Here is a 26,676-nt window from a genome sequence, read left to right on the forward strand (position 1 = left end):
CTTCCCCCAACTTGACTTCTGCCTGCTACCATAGCAACAGCTCATGGAACACTGCTGTGTGGAGGTAGGTCAGAAGTTCACCAAACAATGTTTCAATTCCACAGAGCAAGAGTGCTTGACTTTTCAAACCTAACAGCAAATCCATAGTACTGTTCTTTGGTAACACATTTTTCTGTACCAATACAAAACATGCTTCTATTAATTTACACATACAGCCTAGTTTTTATTCTAGAATGGTATGAAACAGCCAATCAGTTCTTTTTTTTATGAAAAAAATATGTATGCCTCCATTTCCAAACTGTCTTTCATTTCTTTTTACCATTCTACTGAATTACACCTCCTGAGTGCATCCAGTTCTCCTTTGAAGATGTTCACAGTGTGGATTGTAGGGCACAGCTATGTCTTCTGGAGTGAAAAGTATGCAGAGAAAACAGATATGGTGAGAGACCTTGCTTTGCCAAATGTAGACATTAAATGGATTGGTCAGCGAGGGTTAAAGTGGCACCAGTTGATGCCATTGGTGAAATCCTTCATGCAAATCCAACACCCTGACCTCATAATAGTGCACTGTGGTGGCAATGACCTAGGCACTTTGACTGGGGTAGGTCTGGAAATGCTTATGAAGGACACCTTTGCACAACTGTTTTCACTTTTCCCTAAAACTGCCTTTGTGTTTTCTAACATATGCCAAAGGCAAAAATGGAACTGGTCCAATCATTTCTGTCCGCAGATTGACAAAGCAAGAAAGCACGTCAACAAATCTGTTTCTGCTTTCCTCCGTGACTATGGTATGGGTTCCATTTACCACAACAACTTGCGTTACGACATGCAAGACATTTATAGAGGAGATGGTGTGCACTTCAATGATGAAGGGAACAGAGTCTTCCTCTTGAACCTTAGACTCTGCATCGGTACTTACTTGTAGGTACCACTAAAAAATCACTTCATAAACACAACGGCTCTTTTTAGAGCCCCCTAATATCTAAACCAGGGGTCTCCAACGAGTAGCTCGGGAGCTACTGGTAGCTCACCAGTACCTTCAAAGTAGCTCTCTGAGGTGAAGTCAAGCCCAGTATCAATTTCAGAGTAGGTTCCTATTAAAGAAGGCAGCACTGATCATCTCAAGACCCTAAGAGAGACAGCCAAACTTATCACAGTAACTCATACTAACACTCAAACACACACTGTGCCACCTTATAGGACCAGCTACATGACAGTCTGTATCCAATGTCAATATAATTAAGCCACAAGGAGATTGACCTTGTTGCAGTCCCTCCTTTATCAGTCACAACATGTGTGTGAACAGTGCACCATCAAAAAAGTATGCTAGCAGTAGCCTGACCTCCAATCAGTGCTGACCCACCAAAGTGCGGGACTGCAGGAGTCAGAGTGAAATGTGTCAGTTAGATGCATGATCAGCTCAAGACCTTAGGAGAACAGGGTATGATCCAGACCAGAGAAAATTAAGAGATTTATCAACATTTATGTGTGTGTCCATAATAAACACTATTGCTTCCTGAAACTATGCCTGGTGCCAAGAACCACCAAATATATATGCTACCCCCATCATTAAAGGTGTTATATTTAGCATAATTGTGTCCATTCCTGGCATAATAGTGCCATGGTCATCCTTGACTATTTTAGTATGGTATGCTGGCAGCCATCATAGACCTACTCTGAGCTTGACTGGCCTATATGTATCTATTCTGTGGTTTTATCCCTGATCCTTCTGGTTTCCAGCCTTGGCACAACTGTGGCCCTAGTATAATGGTGGGCATTACTTGCATAATCCAGGCATCCGTGGTGCTATGGTGAGCATCCATTATGATATAATGGGGTAACCCACAATTGTCCACGGACCTGGGTAATGATTGGTATAGTAAACAACGGTCCTAGACTTCTTTAAAGCTACAATTCAGTTATGAAAAACATTCATTAGTCAAAGGGCATCCGGTACATATAGAATTAGCATTGTATCATTAATGTACCACCATTTTCTTTACAATGCAAACAAGTCTATCCTCAAAACAAAAGACACAAAGGCACAAAATATCGCTCCAATAGTGACTGTTTATTATTTAGTTACTTTTATAACAGATCACATATTCAATGCTCCAAATAGAGAAAGAGGTTGCTTCAAGGGGAGTGTGAAAAAGGAAGTGCTCGTGAGGTAGGACAGATATAAAGGAGGGGAATCCAAAAGGCAAATTCAATAATCAATCAATTACACATTCTGGTATCCTTAGTAAAACTGGTCGTGGTTCATAGTGGCACCAGTTTTACAGATAGGCCGGTCCCTTATGAATTTGCAAATATTAATTTCATAATTTTCCGATGACGCACAGAGAACATTCATCTGTGAAAACTCAGGGCTGGGATGATATCAGGGACAGGCCCACTGGGGGAGAGTGTCGACGTTACGACCCTGGTGCAATGAGGGTAATTTATATCCTCTGCAGGCGGGTCTTCCTCAGGATGGGGGGTGGGGAGGCAACCTAGGGTGAGGTACAGTCAGGATACAGCCCCTGAGGAAGATCCAGAATTACGGAATTGTAGCTTTAAAGAAGTCTAGGACCATTGTTTCCTATACCAATGGTGAGCATCCAAGGCATATGACTGTAATACCTGGGAATTCAAAGTAGTCTGTCCATTTGAGGCATTTGTACATGGGAGTACATGATGATAATGACAAGCTGATGTTTTGAGACTGTGCATTTCTCCAAAACTGAAAACTTATATTTTAAAGGCAGTTTTAGTTTTAAAAAATGGAGTTGCTTCTGGAAAATTGAGTTTGTTTGCCCACAGTGGAAAGTAGTAACTGGTGAATGATAATTCAAGCTGAGCTGGGGAGACTTACTGCTGTGCTTATGTCCTTTGTGCCACTGGGCACGCCAAGATTTGAATGTTACTTCATAAGTCAAGGGGAGGCATTTTATATTGAAGAACTTTTTCCCAGCGTTTCTGCTGGTAACCGCACTTGGTATACTTGGGGAGTAACTACTGAAAATCTTGCTTTGGGTGGTCATAGTGTAGTCACTATTTTACAGGCAATACATTTGCTAGTAGCTCGGGAAGACTTTCCTTGAGCAGAAGTAGCTCTCACTACAGAGAACGTTGGAGACCCCTGATCTAAACTCTTAAATCTGCATTTCATTTCATTTTTTTTATTTTTTTTCTGCCGTACGCGTACCCCGCGATTTTTTTAAAATCAATAAATGTTTTCTTTGTACTTTTCTGTCCTTCTTTGACCCCCTTACAAAAATCCCACAGTGGTCCTAAACTCCACCAAGTTTAAAGTAATGTTGTATTTTTCCTTAAAATTATCTTTCCTTTAAAATGTTTCCTTTTATTTTAACTTTTTTTTTATTTCCTTAAAATTGGAAGAAATCATATCAGTTTTTGTTTTCCATTAAGTCACATACATCACAATAAAGTAGCTACTGACAAAGTCACATGGTGCTATTGGAGAGTTGGGTTTTTATTACAAAGACGAAGCAGGTCCTTCTGTTTTTCACATATATTTAGTTGTTTATTTTAATTGTACATTGTTCTGCATGGATCCTTTTTAGCACTCATTTCTGTTCCTTGTGAGTTTTAGATTATTGATATTATTTTAGCTAAAGCTGTTGAAGCAGGGTTTATGTAAGTGACTGATTGATGCCCATAAAACTAGACCTCACATGTTGTGTTGATAACAATAGGACTCCTTTGTTCCATATGAAGGGATGGCATAAATGAAAAGTTTAGCTTTCAACCGGGTTCTGTATTATTCCTTTTAAAGTACATAATGGTAATTTCCAATTCCAAATCACCTATTTTTGTGACTCAGTTATTACGGTTCACTATTTCACTGATATTGCAGGTAACACTTCTTCCTATAAAACAAAATACAACTTTTTTCCCGCCTGCCACTTACCAATGGTTCACTCCAATGTCGCTCTTCTTTGCTGCCTCCTAACTCGTTCGCTTTGCCGATACTTCACTTCTATTGAAGGCTGAGGCGCAATGGTAAAGTATAGTTTCCTTATGCTTTCGTTCTTCAGCTGTTGTGTGGGAGTACATTTTTTTATGTTTACTTTCCTCTGCAGCTCGTCATTGCTTGTTATTATCAGCGATCCCTTTTCAGAGGTAAGCGCTGAAACAGCACTAAATTCCCAACAATATTGCTTCATTGCATACACTGTGCATAGCTTATGAAAAGTGGCATTATGGCCACAGCTGCCGATTTTGGAACTGCTGAACCCGGTTCTAGTCTTGGTTTCGTCATAACATTCTGTGATTCTAACAATATCACTTCAGGGTGTACACTGTGCATAGCTTGTGAAAAGTGGCGAGGATGTGGCATTGTGGCCACAGCTGCCGATTTTGGAACTGCTATACCCAGTTCTAGTCTTTGCTTCAACGTAACGTTCTGTGATTCTGGGCAAATCACTTAATCTCCCCAGGGGCAGCTTCTCTGCTAAGGCGGAGGAGCGTTGTCCCACTGATCAATTAAAAACAAGAAAATAAAATGATAATAACTTAATGTTATTATCATTTTATTGAAGCGTACCAGCTCAGTTGGTTGGGGGGGGCGGGACAGGGCTGGGCTGTTTAGAGGCTGGGGAGGAGTGGTAGACACTTCCTAAGTGCGCATGACATTTTGGCCAGACGTCTCGGGCCGGCCAAAATGTCATGTGCTCTTTGCATTACAGCCTGGGTGGAGAACATGCCGCTCCTACCAGCCCCTGTCTGAGCACCAAACTACGGCGCTCAGACCAATCACAGCGCTGCTGTAAGGCAGTGTTGTGATTGGTCAGGGGAGTCTGAGAGGCTGCCTGCTTCCTGTTGCCCCGGAGAAGAGAAGAAGATGGAGAAGAGGCAGCGGCCGGCCGCATCCAGGTACATGTTTTTTTTTTTATTCCCTCTGCTACAGCCCCCGCCCCTGTTCGGTAGCAGCAGCTACTGCATTTCCATTTGTCAAAAAAGGATGTGGCCTTGTATGATGCAATTGGTGCTCATATAAACCTCTCAAATACTTTTGGGTGGAGATTGCGCTATATAAAACTTGAAAAAATGACCACCATAAGCTGTTGTCTTCGAGCAGAACATATTTATAAAAGGTGGTGACCGTTCCACGTAAAATTTCAGACACCACGCAGCGATAAAAAAGAAAGAATTCTGTAGAGCACATAGCAACTCACTAAACATATATACATGTGAAATAGAAAAGTGGCCAGGTCTTCATGGGTTATGTTAGGTCCGCAAATCACTAATTCATAAAACAATAAACTCACAAATAAAAACCGAGCAAGTTTGTGTGTGTGTGTGTTCAAGTACGGGCAGGGGGGCTCATCTACTCTGTCATGGGAAGAGGAAGGCTGATGCTAAATTATGCTACAGAGGTTTTATATAGTGAATCCCAACAGAATTATATAGCAAGCAAGGACCATATTATGCGACAAAGTTGACACAATTACACAGCAAGAAAATGAAATGTCAATTATAAAGCGTATTGCATCTCATTATATGGCAGTTTTATTTCACTGTTTTGCCTATTAAGTACACATTTACACTGGACAAAAGTTTCTCCTCCTCATCAGCAGTTTAATACCTGCCTACAGCAATCGGCAAATTACAGGTGACTAGCTAACCTTTGCAAGCAATCTACCACCCCACAGTTCCTTATGAGTCACTTTTTTTAGTAACATTTGATTGGCTGTGTAGGGCATCAGTATGCTTGGCAGGACCGCGGCAGTCCCGCCAAGCATATTGATGCCCTAAACCGCCGCAACAACGCCAGAGAATGGCAGTTCCCTGACAGCTTCGGTGGGACTGTGGCGGTCCCACTGTCCAACTTATAATAGAGCGGTGGGGAGACTACCACACCGCACCCCACCAGACTCATAATCAGCCCCTAAATGTACGTCAATAGGACAGAACATGCCAGCTACCTCTTGTCATCACCACCTCACACTAGCCATCAGTCACAGCTTTCTGCCCTGATCCCCCAAACTCCTGCCATCACCCAAAATGTTTTGTCCTCATCACTCCCTCTCCTCAGTCATAATTGGGTACATTATGTCCAGCTGGTGCTAAATCTTAAACCCCTTCCAGCCCAGGCAGGAGGCCGGTAAAGCAGTGGCAGTTACCGCATAGAAAATATGGTGAGTCGCGATGGCGCCAAACTCATCACATATGCCGCACTTCTCACCGGTGTTCCACGAGCTGGAATGGAAGGACTTCCTTCCTGCTCAGTGGGATGGAAATTCAACCAATCCAGGAGCTGCTCTCATCAGCGTGAGAGCAGCTCCAGGATTGGTGGGAGCAGGCTAACCTAGTGCTCATTTTGAGGCTGGGAGCCTGTGCCAGCAATCCCCTGTCTGATTGCTGGGTCTATAGTGCACATGTCGGCCTGGCAATAGGTCGCCAACTGGCTAACCTGACATGCACACTGAAAGGGGCAGCAGTTATCCTGCAATAGCAGGATTCAGCCCCGTCTCCTGCCTCACACTCGCGCTGTACACAGCTCAAGCTGGTGGCAAAATAAAATGCCATTATTATGCCAATTTATTTTTGTTTCTTTGTCTGCTGCACTTGCAGAAAGCCGGGCGACGCTCCTCCACTCTCGTGGAGGAGTCGCCGCTGCGGTAAAGCCTTTATTACCCTTGTATAATATTCCCCCAAAACGCAAATGTAATGTAGCTAAACAAAGTACCATGTCACTTACAAAATGCCATTTGGACATACAATAACACAAGTTTTCTTTCCAGCTGACCTCCGGTCCCATTTTACCAATTTAAGAAACTGACAAAAAGGAGGCGAGACTAGATCCCAATAAGCAGATCTTCACTCATTCACTGTACTTCAACCGACCCCACAGTGACGCCATCCCCTATTTATTCTTACTGTATTAAGTCCCCTCCAGCTCATACTTCAAGCAATCGATTTGTTTAAAATTAATTATACTTTGCTGTTGTTTCAAGATATCCTTGAATGAATCGGGAGCTATCCCTACCCCTCTAATCCAACTCTCCTTCATAGGCCTGTGATTAGCTCATGTGTAGCCTCACCCCAGTCTCATCATTCTGGTGCAGTGTTTGGGCCACAGATAAGCAGTGGTTGACTCGCTTTGTATAAAAGTCTCATTGATGAAAGAAATCCCCATAGGTGAGGTCATTCAACATGCCATCTCATTGATGAAGGAAACCCCCACAGGATGGTCATTCAACACATCATCTCATTGGTGTAAGAAATACCCATATGTGTGGGCATTCAACACCATCTCATTGATGAGAGAAACCCCCAAAGGATTATCATTCAACACATCTTCTCATTGGTGTAAGAAATACCCATATGTGTGGTCATTCAACACACCATCTCATTGATGAAAGAAACCCCCAAAGGATTATCATTCACACATCGTCTCATTGATGAAAGAAATACCCATAGGTGTGGCCATTCAACACACCTTGCTGGCTCTCCAACCGGTTGTTGTACAAGCAAGGTTATAGAACTAGGTCTGGTTAAGTGAATGCAGCTGCTCAGTTTGTAGTGTTCTTATTGGTTGATTGTAGGGTTGGCTGGGTGGAATGCTGAATGAGATAAAGTAGGGGAAGGAGAGATTGAAGTGAGTGGCAAAGTTCCCCTACAGCTGTTCACCAATTTAATATTTCCATCTTTGTCTTTGTTAATTCCCTTAATGGAAAGGGTATGCAGCATCGACACTACGTAAGTGTAGGGATAGAGTTCTCCTGTCTCTGCATTTGAGAAGAGTAGTAACCTGTATAGGGCAGAAAAAGGTTCAGCCACCTGCTGTTGTAGAAATTGCACTGGGCAAGCACGAACCAGGGAAGTGTTTTGTTAGTAGATTCATGCAGTCAATTTTGCAGACTATCATTAACGGTATGCAGTAAAAAGAAAGCTAAACCTCATTTATTAAAACATGTTTGACATGTATTTATTTAAATTATCAAATAGGAAAGTCTGTTTTGCAAAGGAACAAACTTAATTGGAATATATCCCATTGAACCAGATTAAGAACAGTTGTAAAGTAGTGCAAATGTCACAGAAATGTTTTAGAAATGAGCCAGTATTCCTAACTATTTGTGTCAAAGTGACAATGCGTGGGGCTGGAGAGGAAGGTATGGGTCACTTGACTAAAAAGGGAGGCGCTGGTGAAAAAAAAAATCACTGCTTCAATTGTTTTTTTTCTTTTCAAAATTGGGAAAATAGAAAAAGCTTTTTCCATAATTGCTTTAATAAAAGGTATATATACATATATATTATAGTTACATACACAAAAATGTACATGCCTTCAACAGAGGGGTAGAAAGAATTGCAAAGTTATAGTATCCTACACACAATATCAGCTCTATCCATGATTGTGGCAGGAGTGCTTTATGAAATGATTTCGGAGAAAATCAATAAAGTCAGAGAAAAGGTGTAATGATTCTAAAATTTACTTCAGTGCTGATTTGTAACAAGAATATTTTATTAACCCCATTTGTTTCTGCAGGCAAGAAGGTGTTACGAGTGGCGTTTACATACCTATTGAGATCACAGTCCACAATGAAGCCGGTGAAGACCTGACCTGTCGATGCTATCAGCTCAATGACTATGTTGTCAGTCTTCCATCTCCACAGTATAAGCAGGTTGGTATTGTACCGGTATAGTACCGGCTCAAAAAAGGCGAGAAGAGATACTTACCCTTGTAACTAACATTTTAAGCAATTCTTTGTCATATTGTTTTGTTTGTTCGATAACCGTTACAGACATGATGGAACTTGGTAAATGTTTGCACCTCCACGAGGAACGCTGAGATTGACTAGCCAATTGGACAGCTTAACTCATTTTGATTTGGATTTGGATATGACGCTTATAGGGACAATTGTCTTATTTTGGCTAATACACCTAAAGTTGGCTTGTTTGTCTACTTTAGGAGGGGAATTTAGTAGGTGGCTTCTAGTAGCCTTGGATATGACGCTTATAGGGACAATTGTCTTATTTTGGCTAATGCACCTAAAGTTGGCTTGTTCGTCTACTTTAGGAGGGGAATTTAGTAGGTGGCTTCTAATAGCCTTGGATATGACGCTTAGAGGGACAATTGTCTTAGTTTGGCTAATACACCTAAAGTTGGCTTGTTTGTCTACTTTAGGAGGGGAATTTAGTAGGTGGCTTCTAGTAGCCTTGGATATGACGCTTATAGGGACAATTGTCTTATTTTGGCTAATGCACCTAAAGTTGGCTTGTTCGTCTACTTTAGGAGGGGAATTTAGTAGGTGGCTTCTAGTAGCCTTATGGCCAAAATGCTTCAGGGTCTTAACATTTGTTAATGACTTGATTTGTTTGCTAGTCATTCTGACCAGTTCTACTCTTCCTCGTCTCAGTCTAATGCTAAGCCATCCCACCCTTGGCGCTACAAATGGAGCTTGGAATCCCAACATCCGTTTGGAAATATCTTAGTCTCCATTAGACCAAAGTTTGTTTCCTGTAGCAAGAAAACAGGCAGGGCCTACGAAATATGGCAAGAGTGAGTAGGATAAGGAGAAATGAAGACTACCAGTAAGTTATTGAGGTATTACCTTCATGTTTTGTTCAAACCCCAGTCTGTGCTAATTAGGTACGCCAAACGAAAACTTAATGTAAAGCTTCAGGACTCTGCAAAAAACACTTTTCTGCATCAGTTTATATGGTAAATTAATACCCGTGATAACAACTGGTAACTCATATCTTCCCTTGTAATTCAGAATCCATTCAGTTTACCCTGTTTACCCGCGGTGCCGCACTGCATGATTGGTAGGTTAAATATGCTCTGCATTACTGCCATCATAGATTGGGAAAATAACGTCCAAAGAAGTTCTAATTTAAAAAAAGTCTATTACCAATGATCACTCTTGCTCCTGTGTTTTTTCCCTATTCATATCCTTGTTCTTTTGATACATGCTGACACTCGCAGTTGAGCCAGCTTAGTATCCTGCAAATACCTTTTACTGCAGTCTGCAGGCTCTTGGAGCTGATAAACTTATTTTCTGCAGAGTATACTTTTACCAAAGCTAGATGTTGTACTGTGTTTACTCAAAGTGCTTCACTTTTACAACACTTTCACTCTTTGTTTATATCCCTGCGGGTATCGACTATATTTCCATTCAATCACAATTTAGATTCTTACTGTACTGCTTTCTCCAAATGCACACAATAGCAACAAAATAATCAGTTATTCTCTGAAAGGGCAATAGTAGTTAAAAACTGTCTGCATTACCTGCCACATAATTTTGTTGAAATGTCTTTGACATGCTTTCCTGAGCCAAAAAGAAATTCTGGGGCCCACCCAACTTACTTTTATGCTTTGGTCTGCCCCACATCTGTTCTCCAGTGTTATGGAAAATGCAGACCCAAAACTGAGACAAAGACTGTGATGAAATATATCTTGCAATATTCCAAAACCAACACTAGAAGGCAGTAGAGTGCACTGCATGTGACTAGACTCTAACACAGCAAGCTCAAACCAAAGCAACATTTTTCAGACTTCAGCAGAGGAGCCCTTTACTGGGTACCATCAGAAGGGCCCATGGCTTGTCTGAGATGTGAAGCTCTCCCAGGGAATACTTTCCCATTTATGGTTCTCAGTGAAAACAGATAGGCCTTCTCTCTCGACTGCCACTTTACTCACTGAGCAACCCACTTTCAAATGTAACTTATTTCTTTATGAAGGAAAGAAGAAGTCCTGCTTCTTGGTGAGACAGGGTTTACACCGATATGTGATTGAGTTCAGTCGTCTTCATTTGATGTACTTAGTACCGCATGAGCTCTGTTTCACACATGAGACTCCTGTAATTCCCTGAGGAAGGGACATGATGGTTTTCTGAAACACTTCCTGTTGGTAGGGAGAATCATTTTATAAAGTGCAATGAGCAAAGAGGAGCTTCACTCTCTGCAAAATGTTAAACCATGTGAGTGCACCTCCGAAGTTGGGACCTGGGCCACAAATTCATTTGCAAGCAGGGGACTGACACCCGTCATGAATTACAGTCTAAAGTGTCTTTGACCAGGCCTTGTGGCCCAGCTTCATCTAGACCCTTTGGCAATCTGAATAATCCTGGGGCATGAAATAATAAACCTCATCTTCCCCAGGCAACAAGCCAGGCCCAGAACCACTATCCTGTTCAATTCCTCCTCCACCAAAGTGTTTAGACAGGAGGGGGCCAAGGGGCTCTGGATCCAAATCAGTATACTCGCGCTTCTTACCCTCTGAATTTCCTTGTGCTGCCCCAACACTCAACTCCACAGCTGAGCCATTTATCCCTAGGTGCCCCCTGCTGTACCCCAACCAAAATCCCCATTCTCCCACCAGGACGATATTCATGATTGGGGTCCCAAAAATTCCCTCGCAAGCCAGAGAAGAGGAGGCTTCTCTGATTAATAACGCGATCCATTGGATCCGTAATATCTGGAACTGCAATAGTGTCATTTGTGCAGACATAACAAGGTCCTCTCTAATTCCCTCTTCTGAAAATTTGGATTGCATCAAGCTACAGTTCACTCTTCATTCAATTGTCAATGGGCTGTTCTTAATGCAATCTCGAGCCAATTTCCTTACAACTTCTCAGAACCTATTTAAAAGTAGGGTCTTTCCACTCCGGGGAGCTGAGCTTCCACAATCTCCTTCACGTCTTTCTTGCATGGATTGACTAGTTGGTTCAGAGACTCCTATGATGTCAACGAGCAATGGTATTAGGCCTCCTTTTATGCGGCCCTCCCGCTCACCACACCTTAAACTATGCCACTGGAGGATCCTTGTAAAACTCCTCGTCTTAACACTGAACAAGCGCTCATATCCCCAAGTGGTGCATCAAACATGGCACAATGTTGTGACAAACCCCTAAACCACCAAGATGTCCAAATCTCACTTTCTTACAATTTGTTAAACACCTCGACTTTGACTTCTTGGAACATTGCTGGCTTGGGGATCAAGATAGTCCAGGGGGAATAGGGGCCCTTTAATAGATAAGGCAGACATTGTTATGCTCCAAGGTACATGGGAAATGACTCCCTCTCACAGACAGGGTTACACGACTGCAAGTCAAAACCAGGCAGACCGTCAAGTGGGCACACTACATGGGTTGGGGTTTCCTTGGAGTGTCAGGCTAGACAGTTATCTACTGCTTCCCCAGATAGCCTTAGTCTTGAGATAATGTACCCAACAGAAAAGATAAACTTCACCTGTTCAATATTTATTGTTGGAGTGTTCCCAGGTCAGCTGACTCTCCTGTAATTCAAAAATGAAATAACATTATTAACATTAACCCTAAAGAAGAGATCACTCTAATGATTGGTATGGATTTTAATATCTGTTTCGAACCCAACATGCTACATAGGGTATTGACTAATGAAGAAGATCAACATTGAGGTATTCCCCAAATTGTGGGCCCATGCATAAAAATAATCCCTAAAGCAGCAGTGCAACTGGCGGATTTTAGTATATGTAACCGACTAAGAGCTTGCAATGGCAGAACTAAATCTGACCTAAAGAGACACCCGACATTCACCATAAATATGTATGAGTCGTATTGATTGCTTCTTTGTGTCCATCCAATTTAGGGGAAAAATCGAAGATATGGAAGTTATCCTTATTCTAACCCTCTGTGTCATTGTAAGCAGGGCCGATAGGGAATTTAGCATAACGTGCCCTGACAGTGAGCAATAACTGTAAAACGGACAAATGGGGGAGCATAGTGAATAACGAGGACCTCTATGCCCATATTTATCACAATTTGATCCCTACCATATCATTCGTAGCTGGTTCAGAGTTAACCCCCAATGAGATTATGGGAGTCCACGCCAAATGGTTTGAGGAGCTAAAAATACAGTTTTTACCAAGCTCTTAATTAGAAATAACTCCTCAGGGCCAGCAGATGCCACATGGTACAACAAAACCTGTAGAGTGGTAAAAAGCCATGTTCTAGGTGCCCTCAAAGAGAGTTTGCCCCGCGATGTTAAGATCGCCAGACCTGATTACAAACAAGCCCACAAACTTGCAAAAACCAACTGGACTCAGCCATCTGGAGCGACCTATTAGCAGCAAAGTGACTGGGTGACCTACTTTAAAACCCTATTTACTTGCTCTTCCCTAGACTGGCCAACCCCAAGTCAGTACTGTGCGACCATACCTTCGTAACACAGATTTTTTCTTTGAGGTCGGGCTCTTCTTCAACAATACTGAGGTGAAATCTGCCATAATTTACAGAAAACAGGGAAGGCCCCAGGGCTGGATCGAATCCCAGTGGACTTCTTTTCCTCAGAACTAGCCATCTGGGTTCCATACCTCAACTGCATTTTTAATGCTATTCTGGCATGCGCAGATATTCCCAAGTCATGGAAGGGGGCAGAGATTTTTCCCATCCACAAAAAAAGGATCAAAACTGGATCCGGGGAATTACTGGCAAATCAACCTTATTGACTCAAGTCCGAAAATGTTCTGTAAAGGTATATTGGACAGTTTGCTCTCTTGGATTGTAGAAAGCAAAATTCTGACTCAATTCCAGGCTGGCTTCCGTCCCAAGACCAGTACGATTGATCAGGTTTTTAGGTTCCAGCTGGTTAGGTGGAAAGAGGTGGTTTTGGGTGGTGGTAGTCTGTATGCCTCTTTTGTAGATCTTAAAGCGATATTTTACATGGTCCCCAGGGATATATTGTTGAGAACCCTTAGCGAAATGGTGCTTCGGTACCACCTTCTTGCCATCATCATACGACTTCCCTGCGATAATTTCTCTCCGGTTTTATGTGGTCCCAATTGTTGTTTGTTAACGGGTGTATAGACTACATGGTGGCCTGTGGCAATAACTTACCGGTTCTTGGGTCACCTAAAATTCCAGATTTGTTGTTTGCAGATGATATGCTATTGATATCAGCGACTTCCAACGTCCTAGAGACCCTCCTGAGCAAGTTTAGTCTCTTTTGTTTAGACCATGGCCTTAAGATAAATGAAAGTAAAATCATATTGTGGTGATTCATCTGCACAGAGGCTTTAAAAGAACAATATTGCTTGAGGGGAAACGGATACAGAGAGAGCATGAATTTGATTGCCTTTGTATTCCTCTGTCCAGTACTAATTCCTGGGTAAATCAAGTTACCAAATGGACTGAAATACAAAGCTGCAGCATTACTAAAATTTGAAAATAATTACTCTATCCATCGAGTCTCTCTGATCCTCGAAGCCTGGAGGGCCCAAGCTGTTATTGCAGGTATCTACGGTGCAGAACTGTGGGGTTACGTTAACCTTGACGCATTGGAAGTGGCAGAGAACAACTTCTTGCGAATGGTACTTAAAATCCCCCAAAGCACCCCTCTAAGTCTTTAAACTTGACTTAGGAATCCGCCTCATTGCCCATCTACTTCAACTCAGACCAATTTTGTATTGGTTTTTTGTCTGGTCGCCCCCTGAGTTGGCAACTTACGTAGAGGGTCTTCAAGACGTTTAGTATAGGTCCGAGGGTGGGAGAAAGATCCTGTGGCTGGCCTTTGTGAAACATAGATGCTACTCACTAGGTTTGCAAAAGTATTGGTCAGATCCAAGTTCGATATCCACTCTTGAAATAAAAACCCTGAAGGCAATGCACTGGGATCAGGTGGGGTCTGAACTACCCCATCGGCCTGGCTTGGGGAAACAGATCAAATCTCTCCTAGAATACAATACATTCTCTTCTCTAGAGAAATATATGGATGAAATAGACCCCCTCATTCACAAAAGTATTGTACATCAGATTTAGGTTGGGCATCTTACCTTTAGAAACTGCCACCAGCAAGTGGAAAGCCAATCACAGGGTATCCAATTCCTGCCCTGCATGTTGAGAAGCCGAATACAGATCTGTTCTTTGCAGCAGGCATATTAACCCACTGTGCTACTTTATGGCGGGTCAAAACTGCCACAAGACAAAACTTTGATCTCTCTAGCAGGAACATTAATCATAAGAGTTATCATGACGTTTTTATTGCTGCCTGAAAACTGGACGCACAAGGAACTTTGCAGAAGTTGCTTTTAAATCATACATTATTACTAAACACAGCACCCCACCCTGTGATGAGTGCCCTCCCTCCAGGTCAGCGCCCAGTGCAGCCACACCGCCCCAAAGCCGACCCTGGTTTACACTCCCAATATTCACTAATGCCACTGCATCAGCCGCTGTTACAAAACCACATGGAACACAATTCAACCTCAACGTCTTATTGAGGTATTAAACAGCATCCTCTTTCCTAGCTATAATGACCCATGAGTCTACACTGAATCGTTTAATGCATGGATTATTACTTCTATGATGGCTATAGCCTCTAATATGCCTAGCAAACCACACAGAACAAAGACCCTCTGCTCCCATGTCCAATGGCAAGCATTGCTTGCTTCAAAGCAGTGTCAAATTTAAGAATGCATATATGACGACACTGCCAAATTAACTTACAGAGCTGCTATAAAATCATACCATTATGCTATACATTCTGCTCATGCTTCCTTTCTGGCTGATAGAAAGATCCCGCTGCAAACTCTCTTCTTTTATAATCCTAAAGCAACTAATGAAACCATCCCCTTCCAATGGATCTCTGCAGTAGCTTAGACACCCTCTTCCATGAAAAAAAAGCCTCCAGCAACAAACATTTTGACCTCTTTCTGCCAGCTAACATCCTTCTTGACTTTGAATCTAAATCTTATTCTAAGTCAGTCTTCTTACTTACAGAATGTACTCTTATCACTTTGAAAGTGACTAATACTCTGGCTACATTGGTTAAGGGGCTGATTACGACAGCGGCGGTTCGACCGCCGATGCCTCAGACAGGAGAACGCTGCAGCTTCTCCACTGCCATATTACAACAACACCACCGTGCAGGCAGTTGTGTTTCTCCAGTCCCACCATGGTGGCATGCTTCAGCTGAGGATAACATCCAGCAGTCATGCTGCCCCCGTGGGACCTCTGCCACATCGGATGACTGTGAGACATACACCATGTTGTGCATGTGTTCTGCTATGGGTTTTTGGATCAGGTAGAATTCGCTCATCAGAGCCTCACTAACCCAGCCAGAACGTTCCTTCGTCCCTAGGACCTATTTACAATAGGTAACCACATATATCTACCGCCTAAGGACAGGGAATTCCTAATACACATACCAAGACCTTTTACAATCGGCGGCCTCGCGATCCCATACGGATCCAGAACTCTCTACCCAGACGGCAGTATCACAAATGGCGGCCTCGCGGTCCCATACGAACCCAGAACTCTCTACCCAGACGGCAGTATCACAAATGGCGGCCTCGCGGTCCCATACGAACCCAGGACTCTCTACCCAGACGGCAGTATCACCAGTGGCGGCCTCGCGGTCCCATACGAACCCAGGACTCTCTACCCAGACGGCAGTATTACAAGTGGCGGCCTCGCGGTCCCATACGAACCCAGAACTCTCTACCCAGACGGCAGTATCACAAGTGGCGGCCTCGCGGTCCCATACGAACCCAGGACTCTCTACCCAGACGGCAGTATCACAAGTGGCGGCCTCGCGGTCCCATACGAACCCAGAACTCTCTACCCAGACGGCAGTATCACAAATGGCGGCCTCGCGGTCCCATACGAACCCAGGACTCTCTACCCAGACGGCAGTATCACAAATGGCGGCCTCGCGGTCCCATACGAACCCAGGACTCTCTACCCAGACGGCAGTATCACAAGTGGCGGCCTCGCGGTCCCATACGAACCCAGGACTCTCTACCCAGACGGCAGTATCACAAGTGGCGGCCTCGCGGTCCCATACGAACCCAGGACTCTCTACCCAGACGGCAGTATCAGCACAAGTTCATCCTATGATCACCATAACATCATCACACAAAGACTGTTAGTTCGAGCACTGCCTGTTCTCTGGTTCGAGGGGCTCCCCTTCCCCCTTATTCAGTTACCACTCATCCGATCAGGGTTAACATCTGTTCATATAGCCGCAGCTGACTGGAGGAATAGGCTACCCTCTCATACAAGAACACACAGCACACGTTGGTCCACTACAAACTGGGGTATCATTATTCATCGGATCACACAAAGATTACTAGTTCGAGCACAACCTGTTCCCTGGTTTGAGGGGCTCCTCTTCTCCCCTGTTCAGTTACCACTTACCTGATCAGGGTTGACATCTGTTCATATAGCCGCAGCTGACTAGAGGAATAGGCTACCCTCCCACACAAGAACACGCAGCACATGTTGGTTCACCACAAACTGGGGTATTTTATTACTTATTTCATAACATTACAATATAACTCACAACCTGTAAAGAAAAGTGAAAGATTAAGTTGTACAATCTAATAAGAAAGGGTCGACATCACCTTAATAGTGTGTAGCCTGCACTCCGTGGTCATCTAGGTTCCCTTCTCGTCTATGCCTCGGCTCGTCTGGAAGTCACACCTCCACGCACGGATCTGTTCCCTTCACCCTTCTCCGAGCCACTGGGACCTCTTCCTCATCGGCTACTCTCTCCTCTCTGGCTACTCTACTAGGAGAGTATCTGTCTCTCGGTTTCTTCTCCGCCTTCAAGATGGCGTTTGTCTTCCCTGGAATAAGTAGTAGCTCTACTGCTAACGGCCAGACGCCGCCTACGGACTGAAACAAGTGCCCACAACTGCCTCGGACTTTCACTAATATAGAGATGCATTTCCTCATGGAAAATTCCGGCCCGTAACCTGCCGCCCACCAAATTCTTGTACCTCCCCGTACCAAGGACACTTTCCCAGCCGGCCGGCCTGATGTAGTGTCTTCGGCATGAAGAAAAATACAATCCTTCGATAAGGGCCGGCCCGAACCGGTTCTCTCCAAGCGAATAACACCTCATAACTAAAACACTCCCTTTGACCTAGAAGCTTCCCAAGCTGTCGGAGCAGAAATAAAGATGGAGTCTCTCCCGTTTGAGGCCTACCAGGTCTGAATTCAGCACGGCTCCAGGAAATACCCTCACTACAGGACAGGTTATCCCTAATACTAACAAATCTATCCCCTAGGTTATGTGTGCAAGCCCTGATCTACGGGAAGAGCACAGGATCATGTCGAAGTGCCCAGCAGATAGGCTCCATTCACTACTCTAACCCTTAGACTTGGATGGTAAGAGACTGAAGTCACAGTAATCACCCTACAACACAAAAAGGCCGGGAAAATCGAGCAGAACATTTCACCCTTGACTTCAGTCTATTATACATAATAATATGAAACAAAACTAAATACACTGAATAAAGCAACAGATAGATATTAAAATGGCGATAGCAATCAGAATACCTCCTAATACTTGACGTAACATATGGACATTGGGTAACCAATTAAAGATCCAGTCAAACCAGCCCTGGTCAATGTGTTTTCTAACTTCTTCTGTCAAGTCATGTAACTTATTGATATGGGTTCGAATGGATTGTGTATGATCAGACAAGTTAAAACAACAAAGACCCTCAAAGTCAGAACAATCATGTCCATGTTTAAGCAAAAGATAATCAATGGCCGCTCTGTTTTGCAGGATAGCCCTGCGTTCACCCTGGGCGTCTAATAGCATGTCAGACAGGACTGTAGACGTATGATTAATGGATTTCACCATCCAGCAAGCCATTTTCCCAATAGATTTGGCATTATAAACTGCCAAAGCAGGAACACCAATAATTGAAATAGCCAGGCTAAGGTATTCAGACTTGGAATATAAATGTAAAGATGAGTCACAATCCTCATGTAACTTCACTGTATCTCGAATCACGCGAGAGTTGGCATTTGGATGTGAAGCGAACATGAGTAAACTCAGTCTAGTAATAGCACAAGGGCCTCCAGAGATATTTGCGGGGACATATGGCCAGGAAGTATTACCACATGAGAAAAGCCATCCGGCGGGTAGTAACATCGTGTGATAATGGCTGGGGGTAACTACCAAGCTCTTGCAAGTCATATTATTTAGAACAGGAGTACATGTTTTCGGTGTCCTTTGAAGGCACAAAGTTCGTTCATGAGCGGTAAATAACGTGGCACCTTTTAGTTTTAAGCGCACACATTCAGAGATCGCACTAGGATTACACGTGAGGAAAAAACATAGATCACCTTGTGTGATATTATAGGTAGTTATTTGAGAATGGATGGGAGGTATCGGGTCTGACAGTTCAGTACACGAGGGGCAATATTCATGGGTGGCAAAGTCTCCCAGAAGAACATTGGGGCGAGCCTCGGATATATTAAAAACACGAGTTAAAGTCTCCAGTGACGCAGGGACAGCAACCAGACAAGTTGCTAAAATATCGTTCACTGATCTCATCGGTGTCAAGCAGAAATGAGGGGCGCTAGTTACCCGCTTCGCTAGTGCAGTCCAAAAGTTCGACGACGAATCCCACGCAGTGAATGAACGCGACACTCGGATTCTTGGCTCATCCCGGGTTGAGGGGATCCCTCCTCTCTCGTCGTACCAGCCCGAAAACAGTCCACTTCCGACACATCCTGCAGCAACAGTCCAAAGAATGATCTGAAAGAAAATCAAATACAGGCATTATTCATTCTCGTAAGTAACATTTGTCAGCCGGGACTGCTTCCCAGCTATCTTTCCCTGGTCTCATAACTAAAATGGTATTATCATGACCGGTTGCAATGACCTCTGCTTGTTCAGGGGGATTCTTAGGCGACTGCACCCAAACTCTGGCCCCAGGATTATCCGTGGAGCCAAAGCCTTTCTGGCCTCGTACAGTTAGCAACGTTGGGGCAGTGCCTTTTATAACCTCCCCACTGAAAACAGGCATTATTAACAATTGAGCCACTCGGTCAGTTTGATGTAACAGTAAGTCAACCTCACTGCTATTTAGCAGGAGCACCTTAATCTCTCCCTGATAATCACTGTCAATTATTCCTCCAAGCACCTGAACGCCTTTCACAGCCAGCCCCGATCTAGGGGCGATTAATCCGAAATTCCCAGTTGGTATATGAACACCAACACCGGTTGCAATGATGACCAGATCTTTACTTTTTAAAACGGTGTCATCCATGGCATGCAAGTCTAAACCTGCCGACCCTGGGGTCGCTCTACATGGAGCCAAAGCTCCGGGAGTAATTTCCCAGTACATCACAGTCTCTCTGATTTCATTTGGCTGAGCATTAACATTCGGAGGGAACAAACGCATAAGTGGAGATTCAGCATTTAGAAAAGGACGATTATTCAAAATTAATAGCGCTTGGGACAAAAAGTCTCGCCAATTCTTATATTTGTCATCTGTTAATTTACGCAGCTGCCCCTTCAGCAGACCATTCAATCTCTCCACAAGACCCGAGGCCTGTGGATAGTATGGGACATGAAAAATCCATTCAATATTGTTTTCCACACAGAATTCCTGTACCAATCTTCCACGAAAATGGGATGCATTATCAGATTGAATTTGGAATGGCACACCATAATACATCATAATCAATTCCAATGTTTTAATGGTATTCAATTGAGTAGCTTGCTTACAGGGAAGGGCCACCAATAGGCCACTGTATGTGTCAACAATAGTGCAAACATATTGACAATTCCTACTCATAGGAAGTGGGCCGATGTAATCAATCTGCCAAATTTGAGCGGGCAATTTCCCGCGATGCAAATGACCTTTAACAATTTGGGGCACTTTACGCTGCCTGATATGTTGACAAATGGGACAATGTAGAATAACATTTTTAATTAAGTCTAGGGGAATATAAATTCCTCGATCAGCAGCCCACCTGCTAGTGGCTTTCTCTCCAAAGTGTCCTGCTTTCTGGTGGGCCCATTTCGCCAATCCCGCAATATCAGAATCTTGCCTGTCCACCACTGCCTCAGCAATTTTGGATTTCTCATCTGCAATGTTATGAAAAAATTTGTCAAGAGAGTCTATCGGGGTATGAGCATCCACATGGAAGATTGTAACAGTACTCTGTGGGAGCATTTCCCAAATCTCCTGCCATAATTCTTTTCCCCATAGTTCTTTGGAATGTAATTCCCAACCATGGGAATGCCAAGTCGGCAACCAAACTGCCAGTCCATTGGCAGTAGACCAGGAGTCGGTGAAAATATGACATGTACCAGGTAACTCTTGTTTCAAAGCTTGATAGACAGCATAGAGTTCAGCAAATTGGCTGCTCTTACCCTCACCAGTTGTGCTCAGCAATTTTTGTGTGATCGGATTATAGGACACCGCCTTCCAATGCCGCTTCGTCCCTATGAACCTTGCTGAACCATCCGTAAACCAGACATGATTTCTGTCCTCAGCGGACAAATCATCAAAAGGTCTGCCCCACTTAACAGGAGACTCCTGTACTAAAGGTACGGAACATTCATTCTCAGTCTCAGTCGATGGCGCTCGCGCCACCTGCTCATGCAAAGATGCAACTCCTTTTTGTCCCACACGCGCCCTGTCTTGTATATACCACTTCCATTTAATCACACTCGCCTCTTGAGCATGTCCAATTCGGTGAGTTTTCGGCGAACTCATAACCCACTGCATGATAGGAATTTCAGGTCGCAAAACTATATCATGTCCCAAAGTCAATTGCTCGGTATCCACCAGAGCCCAATAACATGCAAGTAACTGTTTCTCAAAAGGTGTATAACGCTCACCAGCATCAGGTAACTTTTTGGTCCAGAAACCTAACGGTACTCTACTCTTGCCTTGTTTCTGCCACAAACTCCAATTCGCATAAAGACCTTGTACCGACACATTCAAATCCACATCACCATCACGTACAGGCCATAGATCCAGAGCATGCTGAATCGCTTCTTTTGCCAGACTGAACGCATCTTGCTGTGGTTTATCCCATTCAAATGCATTCTTTTTACGAGTGACACGGTACAAAGGGGCCAATATTTGACTCAAATGAGGAATATGCTGTCGCCAAAAACCAAACAAACCAATGAAGCTTTGGGCTTCTTTCCTACTCCTCGGAACTGCAAAATCAAGGATCTTCTGTTTAACCTGAGGGATCACTTCTCGGTGCCCCTCATGCCAATTAATACCCAAAAATTTCACAGCCTGGGACGGACCTTGTAATTTATCCGGGTTGATTTCCCAACCTTTCTCACGCAGGCACTCAATGACTCTGTCCAATTGGGTCTGAACTTCCTCTTGTGTCTCGCCTTGGATCAAAATATCATCAATATAGTGACATATCTGAATTTGTGGATGAACCGGTACCTCAGCCAAATGCTCTGCCACCAGCCGGTGACATATCGTAGGACTATGTACATAGCCCTGGGGAAGACTTCTAAACGTCATCTGACGCCCGTTCCACGTAAAACTGAATTGTTCCTGACACTCAGGGGCAATCGGAATCGAAAAGAAAGCATTAGCAATATCAATGGACGCATACCATGTACCTGGATGTTTTTGAATTCTTTCAATTAGGGTAATAACATCCGGTACTGCAACAGTCAAAGAGGGTGTGTGTTTATTTAATTCTCGATAATCAACAGTCATACGCCAAGAATTATCACTCTTACGTACAGGCCAAACAGGATTATTCCAAGCAGAAGTAATTGGGGTTATAACTCCTACATCCACCAACTCCTGAATAGTGGTACTAATCTCTTCATGACCACCTGGAATACGATACTGCTTCTGACAAACCACTTTTGTCGCCTGGGGAACTGTTATGGGGGGCATTCTTAAACGACCAACCCGTACAGGCCTGGACGATATATAATTTTTAGTTCCAAATTGGTAACATCCGTCATCTAAGTGCAAAGTCATTCCTTTCAAAATATCAATTCCAATTATGAATTCTAAGAGTGGCACCACTAATACAGAGTATTCTTTTCTAGGAATTCTACCTATTCTCATTTCAAGTAACGTTTGAACTGCGGGAGTTTCCTTTCCTCCTAATCCAGTAATTGTAAAAGACTGACCTTTAAACTTCTTTGATTTTCCATGAATAAGAGTGGCCTCCGCTCCTGTATCTACCAATGCTCGGGCCCTTTGGATATTACGATGTCTCCAATAAATATCAATATCTACATAGGGTCTATTATCTCTGTGAGCCCATCTGTGTACTGGAGCTTGACCTATCTCCTAGTCATTTTTACTGCATTCTGTGTACCAGGATAAATCAGGATAGAGACTCTCACGTTTCTTAGGTATCGATACCTCCTGTTCATATCCATCTCCATTACGAAATGGATTCCTGTCCTCTGTACTGTGCTGCGGGTATCGATCAGCCAATCTGTGCCGATCCTCTCTCCTTCTCAACTCAGGGGATTGATCCCTATCATCTCTACGTCTGCTATTAACATAATCATCTCTCCCCCTTTCTTTTTCCCCCTCTCTCTCTCTGTCTCCGTCACGACGGGGGGACAAACCACGTACAGGATGTCGATCATCACGACGAACAGAGCGCCCACGGCGGTCGTCATCACCGCTACCGTCAGAAAAACCACGATCACACTCAGTCGTTCGGACACGCCGGGCACCCTCCTTTCGATCCAAGCCACGTTTGCGAAACATTTCCCACAAACGAGCAGTAGTCTCACCGTCAATATCCTCCTTCCGCACACCATCAGCCACAAGACCAAAAAACATATCACGTCTAGAAAGTTTATTGTCACCAGGAGTACGAGTGTCAGGCCGGGACTGTCGTTCAGGTTTAAACCACTCACCCAACTCACCGAGTTGGCGTATCGACTCCAGCACCACAGATAACATGTTGCCAGTCTGATTAATCAATAAAGTCATCATGACCTGCTTATAAGCAACAGGGGAAGAACGAATAATACGATTCCGCACAGAAGATGTCAAGAAACCATCAAGCAACCTGTCAGAAGTATTTAGAAAAATTGCCGTTTTCATCACCTCCTCTTTGAGGCGTTGTGCAGCATCGCGCAAAGTATACCACGGTTTATCATTCGCAGGCCAGTCAGACTCAGTAGGACATTTTTGATTACAACCCTCAGTCGCCAATTGAAGCAAAGAAATTTGACCACCACCATTAAAGTTACGAAAATGATCCTGTATAGTAGAATCCGAACTCAAGGAACAAAACTTCAAACAATCGCCAGCATCCAACATAATGCCAGCAGCGCCCAGTTCATAAAGGCGAACCATCCATGTGAGTAAGGTCTCACCAGCACGCTGGCGAAAGCGCTGCAAAATATCACTAATTTCTTGTTGAGTAAAATCCTCCAAAGAATCCAAAGAAACACCATTCGGAGCAGCGGGAGACTGCTGCAATTTCCGTCGAAAAACTGGATGTGCCGAGACCGCGGGACGAGCATCACAAGGAGCCCGATCAGTACGCGCAGGGGAACAATCAGTGGAAGAAGCAGCGACCCCACTGGAGGGACGAGCGCAATCACGGGGTGCACCATCAGAGGTGCGAGAAGCAGACTCACAATCACGGCCGGAGCGAGAGGACTCGCGCTTGGCAGACTCCTCACCCGAGGAACAAGAGTCACTCGAGTTCCAGATATTACCATCCCATTCATCAGGATTCCAATCTAGTCCGGCTTTCGCCACGACCAGACGCACCTTCCGCGTCGAAACCCGACCACGCCGGTTCTTGTATTTATAACGAGCAATTCGCACAGCCGCCCTCTCGGCAATAGTTTGGTACGCCTCAAGTTTGTCAGCAAGCAACTTATTTTGACACCGCAACAAAGTATGAGCATTCTGAATCTCAACAAAGTTCGCTTCCACATCCTTATGCACTTTCTGTAACTTCAACAACCTCTCATGCAGAATCCTGTACGCAGACAGAACAATCCAACCTCTGCGCCCCAAAACGGGAAGCTCATCACCCTTCGATACGGGTGCCTTCTGTAAACAAGTAATCACATTAGCCGGCTCCGCCAGCTCCAAAAAAGAATTCCAATTCTCACTCAAACCAGTGGAATCAGCCCACTCACGGGCTAAGGCTTCATAAGGCGTTGAACCCCAACCGGGAATCTCAACGGGCAACTGAAAAGTAGATTTCGACTTTCTAGAAAACATCTCGGAAAAGAAAAAAGAAAAAGAAGAAAAGAAAGAAGAGAGAGAAAAAAAAAACTATACGCCGAAATATACCACAAATAATATACAAACAAAACCACGCACGCGCCGAAAGCAAACACGACACAACCACAACGCACACAGGTTTCGTAAACAGTTCGTGACGCCAAATGTTCTGCTATGGGTTTTTGGATCAGGTAGAATTCGCTCATCAGAGGCTCACTAACCCAGCCAGAACGTTCCTTCGTCCCTAGGACCTATTTACAATAGGTAACCACATATATCTACCGCCTAAGGACAGGGAATTCCTAATACACATACCAAGACCTTTTACAATCGGCGGCCTCGCGATCCCATACGGATCCAGAACTCTCTACCCAGACGGCAGTATCACAAATGGCGGCCTCGCGGTCCCATACGAACCCAGAACTCTCTACCCAGACGGCAGTATCACAAATGGCGGCCTCGCGGTCCCATACGAACCCAGGACTCTCTACCCAGACGGCAGTATCACCAGTGGCGGCCTCGCGGTCCCATACGAACCCAGGACTCTCTACCCAGACGGCAGTATTACAAGTGGCGGCCTCGCGGTCCCATACGAACCCAGAACTCTCTACCCAGACGGCAGTATCACAAGTGGCGGCCTCGCGGTCCCATACGAACCCAGGACTCTCTACTCAGACGGCAGTATCACAAGTGGCGGCCTCGCGGTCCCATACGAACCCAGAACTCTCTACCCAGACGGCAGTATCACAAATGGCGGCCTCGCGGTCCCATACGAACCCAGGACTCTCTACCCAGACGGCAGTATCACAAATGGCGGCCTCGCGGTCCCATACGAACCCAGGACTCTCTACCCAGACGGCAGTATCACAAGTGGCGGCCTCGCGGTCCCATACGAACCCAGGACTCTCTACCCAGACGGCAGTATCACAAGTGGCGGCCTCGCGGTCCCATACGAACCCAGGACTCTCTACCCAGACGGCAGTATCAGCACAAGTTCATCCTATGATCACCATAACATCATCACACAAAGACTGTTAGTTCGAGCACTGCCTGTTCTCTGGTTCGAGGGGCTCCCCTTCCCCCTTATTCAGTTACCACTCATCCGATCAGGGTTAACATCTGTTCATATAGCCGCAGCTGACTGGAGGAATAGGCTACCCTCTCATACAAGAACACACAGCACACGTTGGTCCACTACAAACTGGGGTATCATTATTCATCGGATCACACAAAGATTACTAGTTCGAGCACAACCTGTTCCCTGGTTTGAGGGGCTCCTCTTCTCCCCTGTTCAGTTACCACTTACCTGATCAGGGTTGACATCTGTTCATATAGCCGCAGCTGACTAGAGGAATAGGCTACCCTCCCACACAAGAACACGCAGCACATGTTGGTTCACCACAAACTGGGGTATTTTATTACTTATTTCATAACATTACAATATAACTCACAACCTGTAAAGAAAAGTGAAAGATTAAGTTGTACAATCTAATAAGAAAGGGTCGACATCACCTTAATAGTGTGTAGCCTGCACTCCGTGGTCATCTAGGTTCCCTTCTCGTCTATGCCTCGGCTCGTCTGGAAGTCACACCTCCGCGCACGGATCTGTTCCCTTCACCCTTCTCCGAGCCACTGGGACCTCTTCCTCATCGGCTACTCTCTCCTCTCTGGCTACTCTACTAGGAGAGTATCTGTCTCTCGGTTTCTTCTCCGCCTTCAAGATGGCGTTT

At 44.4% G+C, this 26,676-nt stretch overlaps 1 protein-coding gene across 1 annotated transcript in view; it reads left to right on the plus strand.

Moving 5' to 3' along the window:
• The window catches only part of GGCT (gamma-glutamylcyclotransferase), a 149,355-nt gene that overhangs the window by 106,712 nt on the left and 15,967 nt on the right, over positions 1-26,676 (plus strand). The window contains exon 3 of the mRNA XM_085630631.1: positions 8,498-8,633. Coding sequence (XP_085486757.1) covers positions 8,498-8,633 — 136 coding nt within the window. The remainder of the gene's footprint in view (positions 1-8,497; positions 8,634-26,676) is intronic.

The sequence above is a fragment of the Triturus cristatus genome, chromosome 10, assembly GCF_964204655.1.
Source record: "Triturus cristatus chromosome 10, aTriCri1.1, whole genome shotgun sequence".
Taxonomy (NCBI): domain Eukaryota; kingdom Metazoa; phylum Chordata; class Amphibia; order Caudata; family Salamandridae; genus Triturus; species Triturus cristatus.